The sequence below is a fragment of the Cyprinodon tularosa genome, unplaced genomic scaffold, assembly GCF_016077235.1.
Source record: "Cyprinodon tularosa strain WSP-4 unplaced genomic scaffold, ASM1607723v1 ctg531, whole genome shotgun sequence".
In the NCBI taxonomy this organism is placed as follows: Eukaryota; Metazoa; Chordata; class Actinopteri; order Cyprinodontiformes; family Cyprinodontidae; genus Cyprinodon; species Cyprinodon tularosa.
The window spans coordinates 1,227,548-1,249,050 of NW_024039265.1; the positions used below are offsets into that span (position 1 = coordinate 1,227,548).

Consider the following 21,503-nt stretch of genomic DNA (forward strand, 5'->3'; position numbering starts at 1 on the left):
TTATCATAAGCCCCATTTACACTACCCTTGAAAAACCGATCCAGGCCGAGACCGGTCCGAGCTTGGATCGGTAACCAGGCCAAGCTCAGTTTTGACGACCGTTCACACGTCACACTTATCTCGGTTATTTCGACTCCTCGCCTCCTAGTGACGATGTGCGGTATTACTGCTAGGATTGAAGGAGGGACTCAAGCAGCTGGTGGCGGTAATGCACCAAACGCTGTTTGTCAACCGCCGTAAAACCCAAGAAGAAGAAGACGAAGGAGGAGCGAATCAAGCAAATCAAAATGGCGGCGCCCGTCACATTCAGAAAGTTATGCTTGATTATTATTGCTGTACTTCGGTGTTTGCGGTGGGTCAGGCGAAGACGGCAACCTTGCGCGGATGTACTTGAGAAAGTCGGCTTTTGGGAAGCCGACTTTCTGGAATGGAGTGTGAATCGGCATGTTCAGCCAGTCGGCGATGACGCGTTCTGCTCATGCACTCTTGTTATCAGAGAACCGAGCCAGGAAAAAACCGAGCCGAACCCACCTCGGGAACTGGTCTGCAGTTAGCGCGGTCCGGTTATGTCTATCTCGGTTCAGTTCAGGTTGTTTCCGTTCACACACGACAAGTTATCTCAGTTACTGAGCTCGGACCGGTCTCGGCTCAGTTTTTTAAGGGTAGTGTAAACGGGGTATTAGTCTTGAGTTAGTCCAGAAATTGTTGTTGACAACTGGGCTGTTTGGTTGATCAGATTTTGTCCCATTTTAGTCCGATAATAGACGTAAAAACTGAATGTTCAACGTCTTTTCAACAATCTGAAAATTACAGCTCACTTTTTAACCAAACATAGGCTTCGTTTGGATGTAAATCATATCATCTTCTCAATGTCTTTCCAAGGTCTGTTGTATCTGAACTTGTTCACTCTTTCAAATGATTCAATTGTTAGACTGTTCTCAAATATTTTAAGTATGTAGGAACTTTTATTTTGTTTGTAAAAGTTTTCCTGTAACAGCATCTTTGGTGGGTTTTTTTTCAGCATTTTGGGTCCCGTTCAAGAACCAAAGGTCAAGTTTAACATTTTCTAAAGAACACAGAAAAAGTGAGGTGGCCCTTTATGATTTCGCAATAAGAATACATTCAAACAGGAAGTAAACAAACATATAACTGATAGGTACAATATTGAAATCAAGCTGGAATGTGGTAAATTATCGATTAATCATTTACATTTCATAGAAATCCAGGTGCATTTTAGGTATCACTGGCCTTTAGAAGCTAGTAAATCAATAATTTTTCTATATTTCTTTTCTTACTTTAGTATACCATACTGGAGAATGAGAAAAACAAAATCCATACTTTCCAGACTTTTCAAAGCTGTGTAGGGAAACAACAGAATGAACACATTTTGGTTTAATTCCTTCTTTTTTGCTCCCCATTTTATCTGCAAGTATTAATTTAAGAGTGTAAAGGCAGTTGGGGTTTGTATATAGAAAAATGTTCTGCAAGCATTGTTTCCAAAAAAAGCTTGGAATGAATCTTTCATGCGGTAAGCAGCAGAGGGGGGTGGGGGGTATGAGCTCAGATTTGACTGAGTGCTTTTGTATCCTTGAATAATGAATGTGGTTAAATGGATGGAGTGGGAACTGGTATGGATCACTTGGCTCATTTGTATGCTTTGCTTAGGTTAGCGAGTGCAAAACCAGCCTACTGTGCTTAGAGCAGAGTGAGCGGACCAGCAGAGGGCGACGGGACAGAAAAGATGAAGATCAATACCAGGAAGTTCTGCCTGTTACTAGCCAGTCCTGTGGATGTGATGTATCAAGCCTTTCCTGCTTCTACAGACATTTTTTTTTGTTTGCATGTATTTGCACTAGTTGGAAACAAAAATAAAAAATATTTTTAAGCAAAGGCATTGCGTTTTAACTTTTTTTTCTCCCTTTTTTGATAACATCCATCGTTGTTCTGAATATTAACATCAATCCATCTTAAACTAAATTAGAGCAGTGGTTTTTCAAATATACAATACAAAGGAAAAGTATTGGCACCCTGATAGATTCTTTCTATTGGTATTCTTAGTCCCACTTTCAGGTCATCAAATGAGTATAACATGAGGGTGTACAAAATCAGTTTTCCAATTTGTTGTTTCATTTAATAATAGAGGGAGGGAAAAGTTATGAACCTGTCCTGACCCTATGAGGAAAAAGTAAGTGCCCTCTAAGTCTGTCATAATATTGCAATTTATGCCTAAAATCTTAATATACTGAGATAAAGAAGGCTTGTTAAACCCTAATCCTCTTTGGCTGTGACACCAACCTGGAGAGGAGGCTGGTGCTGCCATCAACACCTTTGTTTATAGATGTTCGAGATCAGTGTAGTCCTGTTTCTCTGACTGTGACTGGCTGGATGTGCTCTCTTCATCCTCTGACATGGGAGCTGGCTCAGAGCTCATCTGCCTTAGTGTGCGTTTTCTGGACAGGGCCGCCTTTTACAGTTACCTTTTGTATCTCTGCTTCTGTCTCCTTGAACCCCAGTCAGCCTCAGCAGATGGCCGCTCACATTGAGCCTGGTTCTGCTGGAGGTTTCTTCCTGTTAAAAGGAAGTTTTTCCTCTCCACTGTTGCTAAAAACATGCTGGGTGTGAGGAATTGCATTTCAATCAATGAGTCGATGCAATCAACTGGTTTTCCTTATAGAAATACTTGAATCAACCAGACTGTATGATCTGGTGAACTATAAATAACCTTGAGATGACATGTGTTGTGAATTGGCGCTATAGAAATAAACTGAATTGAATTGAATAATAAAAAAAAAAATAGCTTGTTAAATATATGTCTATGATTCTCCATATATAATACAGTAATAATTACCCACAGTATAAGATTCGTATAGTCTCCCTAAGAAGCAGAGATCTGTTTTCTTTAGGATAAAATGATTTACCTTTATTATGTTACAAGTTTAGGGTAATAAAGTGGGCAGATAGATTGACAACCTAAACACATATAACAGCCTGTATTGATAATACATAATAAAGTTACTTTTCTAAAGACCTGCTTGTTAAGGGGAACTTATGCTTATATCCTGAGGCAAAGAAGATGCAGCAGGGAGAAGAAGGCAGGGTTTGTCAAACGATGACATAGAGATAACCACCCACCTGGTAGACACAGGGTACACTGAGTTATAAGGAGGATCTGGGAAATTCTTTTCTTGGCTCATTATGATTCCTTTTAGACATAGTGAGCCACATCAATGTAAATTCACCATTTTTCTGTTTAGATTAAATAATGTTAAACTCTAAGTCTTGTCTGAGAGTTGTTTACTATGAGAAAAAGTATTGTTGAAAATGTGATATAAAGAGTGATCGCTTCCCACAAAGTACCTTCATGGGGCAGCAGCCTATGATACAGAAATCTTTGTCTTAGTACTCCACAGAATATTTTCAAAAAGCTGCTGATTATTATAATCAGGTTTTTCAGAAAATATGAACCAAGTTTTTTTTTTGGCTAGCAATGGCTTTCATCTAGTTACCCACCCACGGACGCCATTTTTTTCATGTGTTTTTTTTAATAGTTAAATTATTAAGTCAAGAGAGCGCTGGAGATCCTCCAGGGTGACTTGTAGAGGCACTTTTTGGGTATTTTTGGTTCTTTGGATGCTCCTAAAAATACTCACATCTGCACCATGAGGGTTTCACCTTGGTATGAGTCCAATTGCATTAAAAAACAATTTGTAAGGCCATTACACACAGACATATTAAAGTCATTATTTTACCATCTCTTTTTCATCTTTGTAAATGGTGTCCTGCTTTCCCTTTAGTGTACATCTTTTTATCAGACAGGTCATAGTTTAGCAGATCAGTTCTAATCAGGACTTATTCTGGCTACTAAAACTAAAATAAGAAGACATTGTTAATAACAGCTAGCTCATTATCTAATAATGGCCTTATATTTGGTTGGGATAACTTTACAGAACTAATTAACTTAACTAAAATATATAATTTAATCTTAAGAATATAAGATGCAGAGGAGTGAGATGCTTCTTTATAGCAATGTTCTTAACTTTAGAGATGATTGAGTACAAATAATCTAAGTTGTGAGATGTTGAAAGTCTGCACTCCCCATAAACATAAAAATAATGATTTTAATTTCAAAACTTGAATGATATACATTTTTTCTAACCCTAATTATTAGAAGAAAGTTCCTCTTCTTGTGCCTGTGAGCCACGTAATAAGCAAGGCAACACTGCCATCTTGTGGTTTTTAAATGAACAATCTAAGGGAAGGAAAATGCAATCATATTGAAACCATTATTCTTTAAGACTATGTATGATTTTTATTTAGCTTTCAATAAAATCTGTTCATAAATGCTATTGTTATATTAGCCTGCAATAATCACCCACAAAAGTATAACAAAGACACTCCACACACACAAAGAGACACAGTAAATATTGTAAGTTATAAAGCACACATAAAGACAAAAGATTCATGCTTTAGCCTTATACAGGTTGGGGAAAACAGTTAAAACTTAAACCAAATATGTTGAATAGTCATTGATGTTCCACAAGAAATAAGCCCAAATGCACATTAAAATGCTTTTAGTTCTCTTGCGTCTCTATCAAGTTTTGCATTAATGTGAAAATACAAACAAAAACCTTAGAAACATGCACATTTCTTCCAAATATAAGTTTTGGCTATTTGCACAAACAGCAACTCTTTGCTTTGGAAGTGGTCATGTTTGCCCTTGTTGAGCATGCTGTGTGATCAGACGCATGCTTCTGGATGTAAAGGCACTCAGCGTTTCCTTTAGGTATCCGCCATCCGCGTTAGCATCTTCTTTTTAATCCAACTTCTTGTGCCTCAGAGCATGAAAAAGCAGAATCCTCCAGTTAGCTTTTCTTTATGTCTGCTCAGTCCCAAGTATGTCTCATAAAGCACAAACATTCATCAAAGCACAACTGTGTCAAACAGCTACATGATTCAATTGTTGAGAAAAATTAGACAGTTTAGTCCATCAAAAATGCCCTAAATAGACGGCTTTAACACCAGGGAAGCCATAATTCAGCATGTACAGCTTTCAAAAGTCACAAAGTCACTTGTTCAGCATTTTTCCAAAACTACATCAATGAAAAAAACTCTAATAATCGGTGAAGCATCTGACCTGGTGAATGTGCTTCTTTTTCACTATATTATGTTGACCAAGAAGGAAAATCAAGCTTTCATTTTTTTTTCCAACGACCTCATTTTCTCATTAACCATTAAGAAATGCGTTGTTTCCCTTCTTAGCAATGGTTCTTAGCAGAGCTTATAATAGCTTATTACTTTGGTGAGAATTAATGTGAAGTGTTTAGGAGCTTATATTGAAGTCCTAGCAGATTTATATTGTGTTATTTAAAGAGATCCCACATACAGTGCTCTGAAAATGAGTTAGTCCCTTTACAGATTTCTTCAGTCTTAACGGTCAAAGTTAGTGTTTATGATCATTAAACAAAATATAAAATGTAACATAAGGAATACAAGGAATTATAGGAAGCTGTTTAAGTAGCTGAGAGTGGAGGCCTAGTGGTTAGGGCAGGCATCACCAACCTCGATCCTCGAGGCCCGCTGTTCTGCAGCTTTTAGAGGTTCCCCTGCTTTAGCACAGCTGATTATAATGATTGCACCAAAATACTGCAACAAATTAATCAGCTTTCAATTAAAATCAGCTGTGCTGGAGCAAGAAACCTCTAAAACCTGCAGCACAGCGGGCCTCCAGGACCGAGGTTGGGAATGCCTGGGTTAGGGCATAGAGCTGGGAATCTTGAGGTTCTGAGTTTGAGCCCCACTCCAACAGACTGCCACTCTGGGTCTCTGAGCAAGACTCTTAACCCCACACTGCTCCCCGGGCACCGCACGATGGCAGCCCACTGCTCCCCAAAGGGATGGGTTAAATGCAGAAGTAAAGTTCTTCAATGTGAGATCAATAAAGTAAAATTATTATTAAACAATAATTTAAATTGTTACCATACCAAGGCCTGATTATTGCCTGATCTAAATAATCAATAAATCAATTAAATAACACCTGTGTGACAAAATAAAGCAGGATCTAACGTGCTCAAAAGCAACATCATTAGCTGATGTGACCAAAAAAAAAAAAATCTAGTTATGTTTAAAGCCACGTTTGAAGCTTTGAAACTCCAGTGGACCACAGTCAGAGCAATTAGCTGCAGGTAAAACATTTTAGAGGTGAACCTGCTGAAATGACTCCAGAAGACAGAAAAAGACAATTAAGACTCTGAAGACAACAGTTGCTTTAGTTAAGGTGACTAATCATGATTTATGGATGAAAATCGAATGAGCAAATTGCTGCATCCACCTGGCATCTAAGAACCTCCAATAACTGAAGGAGCCAAGAGTTCTGCCCTAAATCAGTTGGCAAACATGGATGTTGAAATATTGAACAAGTGTCCCTGGCTGCAGGACAGTGATCCAAACCTAGCAAGCAGATTCACTGCTGAGCTTCTCAAACAGAAAACCAATATTATGAGGTGGCTTAGTCAAAGTCTGGACTTAAAATGTGATTAAGGAGAATAAACTTGTTAGCAGAAAGAGACTTTTTCAAAGCATTGATCTTTTTTTCAACTATATCCAGGAGGAAAGATAAGGACGAATCATAGTTAAATTGTAGGCTACAGCTCAAACTACATTTTTTCTTTGTCTTTTAGGCAGTTGACACAATAACTCATCAGCAGGATAATAAAAGTTCCCAACCAGCATCTTAACTCTGCAGGTTTGGATGTTACAATGCGTAGGTGGCTAACGAGAATAAAAAATATAGAATGCAATGCTAGATTAACTTTTCAATTCGATTTGACTAATTTTGATGCAATTCAATGCAATGTAATTATACCTTTTTAATCATCGATGGGAAATTCAGTTTTAGGTAATGGTTACAGATATTTCAAAACACCAGTTGTCATCATTATGACCTTCATTTAGTTAATAACTCAGCAGCTCTTTATTTCATAGCGATATAACCTAGAAAAGCACAAAGAGACGACTTTTTACCCTGTGTTAAAGCTCTGAAGTTTGACAAAGTTAGTTGTTTTACATCCATCCAATTTCAGTTGGGGAGTGGCAGCCTCTGAGTTCGAGCCCCACTCCCACTGGGTCTCTGAGCAAGATCCTTAACCCCACACTGCTCCCTGGGCGCCCCATGATGGCAGCCCACTGCTCCCCAAGGGGATGGGTTAAATGCAGAGGTAAAGTTCTTCAATGTGAGATCAATAATGTTCCATTAAATTAAAAATTCATGTAAAATTTGATCAATAACAAAAAAAAAAAAAAAAACTTAAACAACACAACAAATATGTCCGTCCAATCCAGGAGACGGTCTATAAAGATCTTGTTTCAGAACTGTACTGTTATATGTGTGGTATACATGAGAAAAGACAGCTTTCAATTAGAGCTGATGGTTTAATCTTGATGTGCAATGCTGGTGAAATCCTCATCAATCAGTTGCTCCCACGGCGGGTCCAACCTTGATTTAGCTCTAAAATTCTTCCGGTTGAATCCTGATTTAAATCTGTAGGATAAAAATCCTACTTTACATCTTAAGAGCTCCTGGAGAGCAAACCACATCAGGAAGTTAATAAAGACGGATGATGAAAACAAAAGTATAAAGCTTTCAGCAGGATTCTTCCTGTATTTACACTGTAGCACACAGGAAACAGCATCCTTGTTTCCAAATGCTCCTCTAGCAATACTCCTCTCCCTGCGGATCGGGCAGGTCGTTGAGGTCCAGGAAAATGGAGGCGTTGGACAGTTTGCGGCCGTTCGTCGACAGGTCCAGCAGCTCTTCAGCGGTGCTCGGGACAGAGCTGATGTACATGTCCCACACCTGCTCTGGAGAATCCAGCTCCAGGAGCTTCTGCTTGATCTTCAGGTTCTTCTCAATGTTCCTGCGCTTGTGCTTGAACTCCAGGATGGTTTTGGTGTAGCGGTTGATGGTTGTAACAGAGGAGGCCATGCAGGCTGTGAAAGAGCTCCACGCCAATCTGTGAAAAAAGAGAGAATTTATTAAAGCATCTTTATTTTTGGATAATAATGAATGAATAAATATCAATTAGAATACTATAAATGTAATTCCAAAAAAAAAAAGAAAATTAAAAACAATCTACTGGACTTCGTTTTTTTTCTTCAAAATTTGAAGTCATTTCGTCTCCCTTCCTAGAAGCTTTCTCAATTTTAAAAAACATGCAAATTGAAAAGGATGAAGGGATCCACCCCCTTTGGGATGGGGGTTGTTTGGCTGCTTTTGTTAGCCTGCAATGTCCCATACCCGTCTAAGTGTCCTAAAGAGGGTCATTAAGGGAATTGTTGTCCTGGCTGAATAGGTGAGGTTCTCCGCTATGCTGTACAGGAGTTGCGATAATAGCGGGAAGGGATTCACTCAATTGCTGCATTGTAGGTTTTTGAAAGCTGAAACCTGAGTCTATCCCTTCTGTTTAACGTTGTTTTTTTTCCTTCTTAATCTTGAACTCAACGCTATTCCTGGCATTTTGAATTTAGAAAGCTTCCCGAATGGGAAGCGAAACCTCTTTAAACTTGGAAAAAAAGTCCAGTAGATTGTTTTCAATTTTCCTTTATTGGAATGACTATGACCTGGATGAAGGAGAATCTTCACCAGCGTATAAATGTAATGAAACATCTTGGTTTGTGAAAGAAATGTTTAAAGAAATACAAGTAACCCTCCAAAAATTACCAAATATTAGAGTATTCTTAAAAAGTTGAATAAATTTTGTCACTTTTTGTGAAACTCTTTTTGATGATAGTGGTTTACTTTTAACCAAAATCAAAAGTTAAAGGTGCTCTGATCACCAAATGGTGTCAGTTTGGGCCAATAGGCTAAACAAACAACATAAAAACTGCTGACATAATGATGTCCAGAAGATAACTTCGGCTTCTAATGGTAAGTTGCAGATAAAGATTCAGGACTGACTGGTCCCTACGTTGCAGAATCAACAGCTGATTTTGTTTAATTTATAAATGAGATTCTTCATGCTTTTGTTTTCAGTTTTAAACTAAACAAAGTCAGACTGAGAAGAGTTTATGAACTTCACTGAAAAGGTTTCTGAGAACAAACTGTACCCACATGTACGACCAGCTGTAGTCCCACGTCTGAGGTTTCCAGTTCTCGGGACCCAGACTCACAGTCAGCTGGAAGGCTGTGGTGAACATCATGTGGGCCACCATACCTAAGAGACCTGCCTCACACAGAGAGGATGGGCTTAGTTAAAACAGGCTATCATACCCAGTAACTAATGCAGTTTTCAAATTGCTCCACTAGGTGTCAACGTTGCATAATGAAAACCTGGGAGGCAAACATTACACATTCATTCAGAAATCTGCTAACTTAAGAGTTCTCGTAGATGAAGATATCTTAAAAATCACAACAAAATTTGAATGTTCAGCTATTGATTATAAATCAAAATAAAACATTTATGCAAAAAAGGGGGTTTTAAGTATAAAATACATTAAAAGATAGGTGTTGCATTTATATTTTTGCAGCCTCCAAAGTTCCTGAAGCAAATTCTAGTATTAATTGACAATTTGTGAATAATTAGTTTTTTTTTCTTAATAGTATGTTTCTGTTAAAACTATAAATATTTAAATTTGAATGACTTGTTTCTGTTTATCTATTCCTAATAAATTGTTATTTAACAAATTATTTAATTTCCCCATAGGGTTTATAACATAGTTTTGAATTGAATTGAATTCTATTAAAAACCATTTGAAAAGAATACAAATAAAGTGTTGAGGTATGTATAGGCAACTCTTCAAAAGCAAAACTTACATGAACTGTTTAGATAAACTTAAATTATTACCAATTCATCCTTAAGAAATAGCTCAAGCTACGTCAGACTGAAAGTGGAGCAAATGTACAATAAAGTTTCAAATTTTCCAATGAATAATTTATTGATTGAACTTCACGTTTTAGCTTAATAGATGAAGCTCTGTCACTAAAGATGTTCAGGTTTCCCATGTAAGCATCTTCCATAACACCTAATAAATTAAATATCTCCACATCACCATGCTGCCAAAGCCATGCTACCCTACAGGGATGTTATGAAAACGAAAACTCCCACAACTGTCATAATTAGCATTTTGAAAATTATCGAGAGTTCTACATTGGTATCTGACAGCCATCTTCCACATGTTTGTGTCCCATATTTGTTGGTGAATAAATTTAACACAACATCCTGTCGGTTTCTGTATGCAGTGGTTTTCTTCTTGCTTCTATTCCTTAAATACTGTGTGAACTAGACAAGACAGTTGAATAGATTTGAATTAGTAGTATCAGAGTAAGGTGGGCTAAAATATAGATGAATGTCACATTTTAGGAATTATTTCTACTTCTCTTAAATCCTGGTTCTGTTTAAAATACAACTGAATATGTGGCTTTATCTGACAAGTTTAAAGAAGCTATGGGACGATAAAAGGAAAAGGAATCCAAAAAAAAAAAGAAATTCTTTTTGTAAGCTCTTTTAAAAAAATCTAGCCTTTCTTCAGATGAATCCTTCATCTCCTGTGGAGGACAAGAGGCATAAAAACAAGCAAGTGGAGCCTTCAAATCCGATTACCATATAAGCTGCCCCCCACCCCCTTCGTAAATCCATCCTCTGAACAAGACTAAACCACATTCAGCAGAAAACCCCCACCTAAAGTCCCATCTCATCCCTATCAATGGTATTGTTTATTCCAAAAATATCCCAGTGCAACATTATCATAATGCCATGTAGATCAGGGAAGGATTTATCCCAGGATGAATGACACATTTCCTTTCCCTGCATATGTGGAAGAAACATTGTCTGTACACACATGGGAGAATTCTTCCATTTGAACTATGTAACTGTCATTCAGTGTAAAAAGGCAAATATATACAGTTTCAGGTATGTGATATTACTACTAACTCCTCTGCCATCACAGGAGACACTGCTACAGTAACACTGCTAGCAAAAGTTTCTATCAACCACTAGATGGCAGCAGAGTCAGCATGAGATACTGAATTAACATTTGAAAGAGCTCATAGCCCCCCTGGCATGTTGGATCCTAGGTAGTTTGTTTATTGGGAAAACAGGTCAGCAGAGGATTCCTTTAACTAGAGACTAAACTTCATCCTGCAACCTTCTGACCATCTAGGGACATATCCTAGGATTGTGTTTGTGGAGTTTAGCATGGCTCTTCAGCACCATCAACCCAGACATTATCCACTGGAAGCTCACCAAGTTCACCTCCATGGATCCCCAGCTTCCTGACTGAGCAGCTGCAGCAGGTAAAGTTGGGGTGAATCCTGATCAGAAGATCTATACGTCGTCCTTTTTTTAGTCTATCCACACAGTTTGAGTCATTCCTGAAATAGGACAGATCCAAACTGCAGCAAACAATAATGCCTGCAGAGATGTTAATTAAAGATGACTTTCCCTCCCAATAATATCTCTGCAGATCCTACACAACCTGGACACCAAGCATCCTGTATTCATATCCTTGATGCATGTTAGGATTAGGGCTGAAACAGTAAATCGGATTAATCGTGATTAACTGATTACTGAAATTATCTTCAACTAATTTACTAATTGATTAATTAATAAATGGAGTACAGAGACCGTATAACATGCCTTTAGCTGACAGGCCGACCCAATTAAAACAGTAATTATATCAAAATTGTAAAAAAAAATATATGAACATTTTGCTTTTAAGATAGAAAAACTTTTGCGTCTGTCAATACGCTCTATCCAGTATTGAAGCCAAGAGCGATTGTGTCCCTTTGATACTTTTTCTCAGTGCTTTTCTTGAGAAAAACAAGTAAATTTTCTCATTATCTAAAGATAACAAAAGCTGTTTTCTCGTCATAACGAGATGATTAGTGTTTGTTAAGCTGATTACATCCTTTAATACCACAACAGCGGAAGAGGATTTATGAGTATAAGTCATGGCGGCCTATGTATAATTCTGTATATAATCCTGTGTTTAACTTTCAGGTAACGAGACAAGGTTGTTGGTTTGATGATATGCTTTATAAGATTAGACCTATGCCTCCAGCGCATTAGCTCCGGGTGTTTTCTGAACAGCCCGCTGTTACGCCTAGAACAGGTATAAGATGCATTAACCCCCAGAATGAGTTCAGATTAAAGAGTTTCATTAAAAAAACTGTCAGATTTGATTCTACTGTATTCCATACAATCCAATCATCCACCACGACCTGACAATGACTGAAAAGAAAAAGGAAACTAACTACGGGCACCACAGGCATGGATGGACTGGGGATCCAGGGCTCTTTGCCAGCTTCTTCATTACTCATACAGGTTAAGCATCTCATTATCTCGAGAAATCAATAACTGTTTCCTCATGATAACGAGATAATTATCTTGTTATCACAAGAAAACAATTAATTGTTAAGCCATGATAATGAGATAGTTATATCATTATGTCTAGAAGGCAGAGGGAAAAAAAAGTCGAGTACGACCCCTCTAGGCTTCCGTAATCCAGAATTCCTCAAGTGGATAAGTTTTAGTTTCACCTGGTTTAATTGTGCAAAAGATCTACTTTAAGGAACCTTTGGCAATCTGATTATTAATCGAAAAAATAATTGACAGATTAATCCATCGATCCATTTTCTGACATGCTTTATCAGTGCGGTCGTGAGGGGTGCTGGTGCCTATCTCCAACTTTCTACTGGCAAGAGGCGGGGTCCACCCTAGACAGGCCGACAGTCCATCACAATGCAACACTGGACAAATACAGGTATTTGTAACCTGGTAGAGACAATTTCCCAAAAATGTGCTACATTTTCGGGTTTTGTAGGTGTTGCAACCATTAACTAGTCCCCTTCAGGTCCCTCTTCTTGGAGTGAAGGTTAGTGTTAGGATTAGGCTGTGAATCGAGTTTAGTTTAAGTTTAGGGTTAATTTGTTGGTAATGGTTAGGCTTAGCATCTGGGTTAGGCCATAGAAACGAATGCAATAAGAATGGAGGTCAATGGAAAGTCCCCACAAGGATAGTGTGATACTGCTCATTGGGCCCCATGCCTTTGCTGTTTTGGTGTGAATTGAGTTTAGATTGGGGTTAGGGCATGGGCGTAGGTTTGCATAGGGACCATAGGGACATGTCCCTACCAAAATTTTGAACCGACCTAATTGTCCCTACCAATAATTGGATGTGACCAACATGTTTATAATTTACAGCAGTAGTTGTTGCAGCAGTGGCTTCTTTTCCTCTCGCAGCTCCTCTGCCTGTTCTCTCCTGTCCCTTTCATGTAGCAGCGCATGGAACTGTGCTGCGCTGTTTAACTCCACTCTCATTGGTTGTTCTGCCTTAAGTTCCGCCTTCTCTCTCTCTGATTGGCTGTTTTCTAGTCCGCGTGTGCTTGGAGCACAACATTGAAAATGTATTCACACTTTAATGCAGCGGTTACTACAATTAATATTAGGCTACAAAACTAGTCCCGATAAAAAAAAAATGAATATCATGTACACTAAAAAACAAAAACCTTTTTTTTTTTTTTTTATAAAACGAAATATTCTGAGTCAGCCAGGAGTTCTGAAGACTGCTGGAAAAATGGGCAAATAAAGGCTGTAAGCATCAACATTTCTGATTCTTAGCCACAGCCAATTAAGAAAGAAAATGTGAGGGTTTCCTTTTTACCGATATTTAGTTGATATTACTGTTTTCATTTTTTTGTTTTTATTTTTACAATTTTGATATAATAACTGATCTAAGTGGGTTGCTCTGTGGGGAAAGGCACATTTTACATTTATATTACTGTATGTTTTAAAGTCTCTATACTCCAGTTAATGATGAATCACTTACTAAATTAGTTGACGATTATTGAAATAATCAATTAATATGATTCATTTTTTTCAGCCCCAGATGAAATACATGAAATTGGCTACACAGAGTAACTACAGCCCAGATGTTCAACTTTTATAGTGAAGTTAATATTTTAATGAATGTATTATTTTGCTTGATACAGAGAGAGAATAGTAGGTACAAATATTAGAGTGGGGTTTAACTCTGCACAATTCTATATCTTGAAAAGAAAATACTGTATTTACCTTCTCTCTTAGTGTGTCAAATGAAACCGTTTTCAAAGTGGAAAACAGTCCTAATTCCACATTCATCAGAGCCGGTGATACTTCAAACATTGATAAACAGCATCTAATGAGTGTAGTGCTTATAACATTTTTATTAATGGAGCAAAATGTTGCTTTTCTCTTTTAACAATGAATTCCTCTTATCAGTACGGATGCTCACATCGAGCATAAAAAAGGGCATGCATATTGCATAGCACCAATGACACCAGACCAATAGTGTCCCTACCAAAGTTCAAATCAAACCTACGCCCTTGGGTTAGGGTAATGTATGAACCTGTAATGGTTAAGGCTAAGCTCACTGTTAGGCTGTAGAAATGGGTTAGAAATTAATGGATGTCAAAGGAAAGTTCTATATCTCTGTGTTGCCCTGCGATAAACTGATGACTTGTCCAGTGTGTACCTGGCTTTTGTCCATAGATCACTGGGGATGGGCACCGGCCCCACTGTGACCCTGACCGATAGGCAGAAGTTGGATGCACTTTTTTAGATTATTTTGCAGAAAAGTTTAAATACCATGAAACTATTTCATCACGCTTATCCCAAGCATTGCTGGTGCCTATCTCCAGCTGTCTACGGGGTCCACCCTGGACAGGTCGCCAGTCCATTGCAGGGCAACACAGAGACAAACAATCATTCATGCTCACACTCACACCGAAGGAGAATTTAAAGAAGCCAATTAACCTAACAGTCATATTTTTAGACTGTGGGAGGAAGCCAGAGTTCACAGAGACAACCCACGCATGCTCAGGAAGAAAATACAAACTCCATGCAGAAAGACCCTGGACCTGGAATCAAACCCAAACCTTCTTGCTGCAAGGCAGCAGTGCTACCGACTGCTCCACTGAGCCACCCTGAAACAATTCCCTTTGTCTCAAATGTCTGCATTACATTTATTTAGTTTATCAGATACAGTGATAGACAGTGATAGTGATAGACGGTGCAAATGGTGGTTGTAACAAGACAAAATTTGGAGAATCTCTAAAAAGTATTCTTGCATTATGCTGCTAATAGTTAATGGTGTAGCCTGTGAGTAATGATTTTAACCTCCTAATCATTTACGGGTCACCCTCTAATGTGAAAGTAATACTCCTCTTTATTCTCGACCTGCAAATGAACACAATTTGTGGAAGAAATCGTAGCCTCCTACTTAGCTCAGCTGAAAGCTGAAGTTAAGTATTTAGCATTACCTTGGTCACTAAGGTGGGAGGACATAACAACCACAATCACTCATGGACACGGTGATCAAAGCATCAGCCTCCTTTCCACAGTCGCAGCCCAGGCTGTCATGACCTGAATAACCAAACATTCTACTGCATGTTGGGAAGATCTTTAATTATTTTGTCCCCTTCGCACTATGTGAGTCAACTGTATTCACAGTCTAATCATGGGAATCCCGTAGGTGCAGGAGTGGGTGACTCATTTTGCAGATTGGGTTAGAAATGCTCTGCAGGAACTGAGCTCTCTGTTGCAGAAAATACTGTGTATTTGGGGCAATTCTCTGGAGATCCAATCAAATCAGTAAAACCAGAACACACATCAAGTATCTCACTTACAGATATTGGAAAAATTCTATATCATTATTTATTATTAGTGCATTTAAATGCACTATTATGTGCATACAATGTGTTTCTCGTTTAAAAAAATATTAAGAACAAAGATCATGATGATTGTATGTCAAATAAAATAGCTACAATCACTCCCACTGCTGTGGAAATTATATAAAGTATAGATTTTACAGTTGCAGTAATAACTAATAGATATATTTTTTGTTAGGTATTGGTAGCACCACAGGTTTGTTATTTTGGGCACAATTAAACGACCTATTAGGCCGAAATTTATACTTTTCTTCTGTTTTGTTGTTTATAGAATTAAAAAAAGGATGACCGTTTTATTCACCTGGTTAATTAGTCAAACCATTTGCTCTGGTAGAATTCCTGCAGTCCGCTGTGGTGAGATGTTGCTAGTTGATTTCAAACAAATAACGCTACACTAATTGGTGTGAAGTTAGAGACTCGTTTACCATTTACCCTTAAATTGCATCATAGCAAATACACCCCTAAAATATAGATTGTTTTTTTTTATATTGCAATCCATTTTTAAATTGAAAAGTAAAACAAAAACATACTAAATATAGAACAGTCTAAAAACTATACAGTACTTGGATAAAAAAAAAAAATGATTTAAGAAGTATTAATACTCTCCCATTAAAGATGGAAAAAAATCAGCTGCCAGAGAAATAGAAAAAAAATCAATGAAAATATTGCTATTAATATTGAATTGTGGTTCAAGAGAAATATTAATAATAAACAAAAAAAAAAACACACACACACAAACAAAAAACAGGTAAACCAGCACAATGCAGCTCCTAAATCAAAATGTTGAGTGAATCACTGCAATCAGGAGTTTTCTTAAATGTTCAGTCAGATTTCTTGTCCTGTTGATGGTTTGTTGGTGAAATGTTCATGAGCAAGTCGTTCTAATGTGTCTTTAAATCATTAGTATTTTTAAAATCACAATTCAAAATCAATATCTCAATTAATCAAATCATATTTTTGTGTTTTTTATTTATCATTTTTTTCAGTTTCTTTTTATCAGAATTACTGTTGTGAATTTATCCTTTTCTTTAAGGAGACACACTCCACACCATAAAGCAAAAACTTTCAAGCACCACTGTTTATATTTACCCTGTTAAATACAATCAACTTTAGGAACTCAAGTCCAAAGAGGGAGAGGTTTACAAGGGGAAGGAGAGGAGCAAAGTGGAAAGTCAGGAAAAACCAGGTAAGTTTTGATACAGCTTGTCCAAGAAGACAAAAACACAGAAAGACAGAACACAAAAGTCTCAGATAAGATGTGTCGAATATATATGCAGAAAACAGTGAAACGTATCTGGCCTGTCGAGACAGCTCCCTGGATGCTCAGCACCCCTAAATCTCTGATCCTAATATCGCTCCTGCCATTTTCCTTCCAAGGACTGATTGTTTTTTTTCACGGGAAAACATTTCCAAACAGACAAAAATGATATAGTTGCAAAGGAACGGTGTTAAAACGTTTATTATTATCATTATCGTTTATTTTATCATCTATATGTACTGGAGTAAATGCAATATTCTTTCTCTCGTATACTATTAAAACTGACTTCTGACAGACAAATTCGGCGTAACCTGCAGCTTTTAAATACAGGGAAAAAAATCATCAGCAAATGCTAACATATTTGTTTTTTAAATCATATAATGTCCTACAGAGCTAGCTAATCGTGATTTAAAGCCAGCTTTTCTTCTGTGGGTTATGGTCACTCCTTTGCCATTTCGCATACTTCTAATGATTTTTTTAAAACCAAATTATACCTGCTGTTGAAAAATTGTTTACCCTGGAAACATTGCTTGAGGAAATTATAATTGTTTTTGTTTGACTCCAATAATAACTAATGATTTGATTTCATATTTCATTAACCGACATGAATAAGATCAGAACCAAAGTGAGTGGAAAAGAAAGGGTGAATAATATGCAACAACAGAAGTTTATGACATAAAAATATGGACCTACAGGTACTAAAATAAAATAGGATGAGAAGAAATTGGCAATGGGTTTCTATGAGTGGGGATTTACATATGAGAAGGTGGAGGAGGGTGACAGGTCGCTGGATGGATGGTGACAACTCAATTAAATATTTGCCTCAGTTTTCATTTGCATGTAAACCAGTTTGCTGATATCAGTTTGTTCAGCAACACCAAAGATTCCCAGAGTAGATGCTTCATGCCACTGTATTTACTTATTTCTTATGCTTCTTCAAAATTATTCTCCTCTGTGACATTTGCTAAAAATTTAACATATTGACATTTATATTTCTTTTTATGGCCTATCAATGCTTAGAATTACGTGTCTGTATATTGTTTATATATGAACAAACCTAAAAATGCCACTCTACACACAGAGAAAAATGGCAGAATTAAGTTTACTTCTTTTATCGACAAGGGAAATTTGTCACCGTTATTGTAGTGAATGACTGTAATGGTAAAAATCCGGCTTATTGCCCAGCCCTGCTTGTACATATCTGTAAAAAACAACAAAATATATTATTCATATTGACTAAAATAATCTTTGATTCTCATACATCTGTTTATTGGAGAAAATATTCACATGTTCGCATTAAATGACTTCCTGTCTCCCTGGATATGATGTGAATGGCCCACATCCTTAAAGGTAATGTTCAAAATGGGTTAAACTATAAGAAATCTGGTTGACGTTCAAAAGAAATGTCCCCTGCTTAGACATCTGTGCAAAAAAGAAAACTCTGCATAACTCTCTCTTCTAGTACTGCAGCAGAACTTGGCCATTTGTTCACCGTGTCTCCATAACAACCATTTATTTCTAAGAAGTTTGTCAAGTTTTAGAAGTGATTCTAATAATCGTAGAGGGTGGTGAAAACTCCCTGCCAAGTTCACACACAAATCTGTTTGAGTTGCACTTGTGAAAGTAAACAGCATCAGGCTTTTTCTTTAGCTGTAGAATTACATTTTTCAACCTGATGGCTTGATAATTTTAATGGGTTTGACCCCCTTCTGACGACTGGGAAAAAACCCCCCAACAATCTCCTTTTTCACCTGCCACAGGCTTGTTCCCTTCATCACCTCACCAATAAACTCAGATGTATTCTTATCATATCATGCATGATTGACAACCGCAATAAACTCTAATTTGCTTCCTTGTATCTTTCCTCTAGACTTCATTACCATAGTCAATCTCCTGGAGGAAAATGGCTCCTGGAAGCGTTTCTTAATTCAAACATTTTACAAGTGCACTAAACCCTCTGCAGTCTCGTAAGCTTAGCCTTAAAAGCTGTTTAGTAGGCAAACGCAGTGACATATTCTAAACAATGAACTGACAAAGTGATTTTCTTTCTCCTGCAGGATAAAAAACAACTGTTTTTATTAACCTTAAGGGGTCTGCCTCCTCCTTCTTTCCAGACGACTGGTTTAAATAACCTCAAAACACCAAAGCACGGCCATGAAAGTCTATCTGAGAGTTTTAGAGATCAGTTTCTGTCAGCTCCAAATGAAAAGATGAATAGTCTGCGACCATAAGAGGAGGAGTGAAGGATAGTAGATGATGCTGTCATGATATAATGGTCCTGAAGACGGTGATGGCTGTTAGCTGAAAGGTTACCCTTGCAGAGAAAGATTTTGAGGTGTTTTATATTCAGTCAGGTTCTGATGAAAAACCAAGTCTCTATTTTAATTTCAGAAATGGATCTTTGCAAAAGGTCAAATTTTAAAGCTTGGTTTGACAAGGCAGAGGAGGCATCTGGGAGGCACAAACACAGCTCATCTGATGTTATACAGGAAAGATTAATCTTTTTTTTTAAATCATCACCTTTAAGCTACTCAAATTGGACTAAAGCTTAGCATTATAGCTAACACCCTCCCAGCTGTTCTGTATGTGCTGCGACCTGATCAGCTCTGCTTTTCTCTTGAAACGTTTATTTTTCTGTACAAGTGGGTTCTTTCCAAAATTTAATGGACATAAAAATAACTTCCAATAAGGTGCAATTAAACTTAAAATAAATAAATCTGTCAAAAGCCATACAGTAACCTATAGCGGCCTTTATAATAATTTAAATAAATGACCAGAAGAACACTTCTAAATCAGAGGCAACAGCAGAAGGGTCTTTCCATCCTGGCAAGATTAAAGTTGGTTCCATGTTATTGAGCTTGATTAGCAAACTTCCTTAAATAGTGTCAAGGCTAGAAACAGAGGACACAGCATTCAAACAGAAAGACAGTATGATATCTCAAAAGGCGTTTATTAGAAATGACGGATTTGTAGAGAACAGCTAGGGTGTCTAAGGCAGGAACCTTTGCAGGAAGAAAACAGAGGTCAGGAGTTTGTGCCAGAAGATCAAAGGTACAGAAGGGCAATCCAGGTCAGTATCAGGAAGCAGTTCTAGGTTCGGTAAACAGGCAGAATTCAGCATGAGTCTGAAGACAGGTCAGGCAAACAGATCGAAACGGGAACAGGCAGGTTTAGAAGTCCAAAAGCAAACGGGTCAGGATCAGGAAATCAGAGATAATAAGATCCGCTAGAAAACTCTCACCAAGGGCTTGAATAACCTAGAGACTGGAACAGGTGAAACAGATTAATTAATGAGAAAGTGGGCGGAGCTAGGCGGGTGAATGGATGAGCAATCAAGCCAGTCATCAGGGCCAATTCTGATTGCTAGGAAAAACATCACAAAATTGCAATAGTGATATTGCAATATCGTGATAATATCGTATCGTGACCCAAGTATTGTGACACATATAGTATTGCAACACCCATGCTAACACTCCCCCTACTGAGGACCAGTTTTAAGAAACTCTGGATTAATTGAGCCATTTTGATTCCAGTTTCTGTCAATATGACATTGCATTGAATTTGAGCTTAATGTATTAAAGTACAGAGGGCTGTAAAAATTTATTTAGTTATCGATATCATAAATCCCAATAAATTGTACTTCAGTGTGTGGATTCGATGTGAGAAAATGGGAAGATTTAGGGGAATAAATTTGGAAATTTCATGTATTCCAGTATTGGATGTATAAAGGGAAAAGTTAATTTACTTCAGCATTTGGAGTGGATATAATTATTATTTATAAAAATGAAAACACTAATCATTGAGGACTGCTAAAATGTAAAATAAGATCAGCCCTTCAGGAAATTGCTCCTTTAGAGCCTTCATGAATTTGACCTGTAAGGAGTGTAATACTGAATGAATCAGAGGTATAAAGCCATGTATCTTTCATTGCTGATCCACTGCTCGGAGACGGGTGCTCAGCATCACTTTCCCAAAGTAGATTAGAGAGAAGGTCATTTTTAATTCCTCTACTGAGAGGCGGAGACAGCCTGTAAACTAGCTGGAAATGTTCAAAGGGACTGTGGCTCTGCATCTGGTCTTATTGTGTGACTGGGCCGACACCAGCAGGGGAGATAGAGTTAAACACTGCGTTGTTCTGAAGGGGAAATAGAATCAGGAAATTTATTGTGGTTTCTTTTGTTTCTGAGAATGGCAAATCCTACAGGAGAATTTTGAAATGTTTATGTGTTCAATAATTCCTAAAGAGGAAAAGCAGTCGTATAAATGTCATCCCTACAGCAATGCATGGCTGTAGGCACACAACATAATGTGCTTTTAGCATGTTGATTTAAGTAGTTAGACCTTCATCTTGAGCTTAATAAATATTACTTATGAAAATAGATCTGTGAAACCTGCAGAAACTATTACAAAATAACAAACAAGAAAGTATTTCAAGTTTAATTCACCATGATCCTGTGGAGCCATCATTAATCCTCACAAAACATTTTATTGTTCTGTATTCTGGAGTCTTCTGCCACATTTTAAAATGATTTGAATCTCTATTTCA

At 37.5% G+C, this 21,503-nt stretch overlaps 1 protein-coding gene across 1 annotated transcript in view; it reads right to left on the reverse strand.

Annotated features, from left to right (window-relative positions):
- Positions 1–5,930: 5,930 nt before the first annotated feature.
- The window catches only part of LOC119796025 (germ cell-specific gene 1-like protein), a 34,918-nt gene continuing 19,345 nt past the window's right edge, over positions 5,931–21,503 (reverse strand). Inside the window, exons 4-5 of the mRNA XM_038304325.1 lie at positions 9,107–9,218; positions 5,931–8,009 (exon numbers count right to left, since the gene is read on the reverse strand). Of these exons, the coding sequence (XP_038160253.1) occupies positions 7,709–8,009; positions 9,107–9,218 (413 nt within the window). The 3' untranslated portion in view covers positions 5,931–7,708. The remainder of the gene's footprint in view (positions 8,010–9,106; positions 9,219–21,503) is intronic.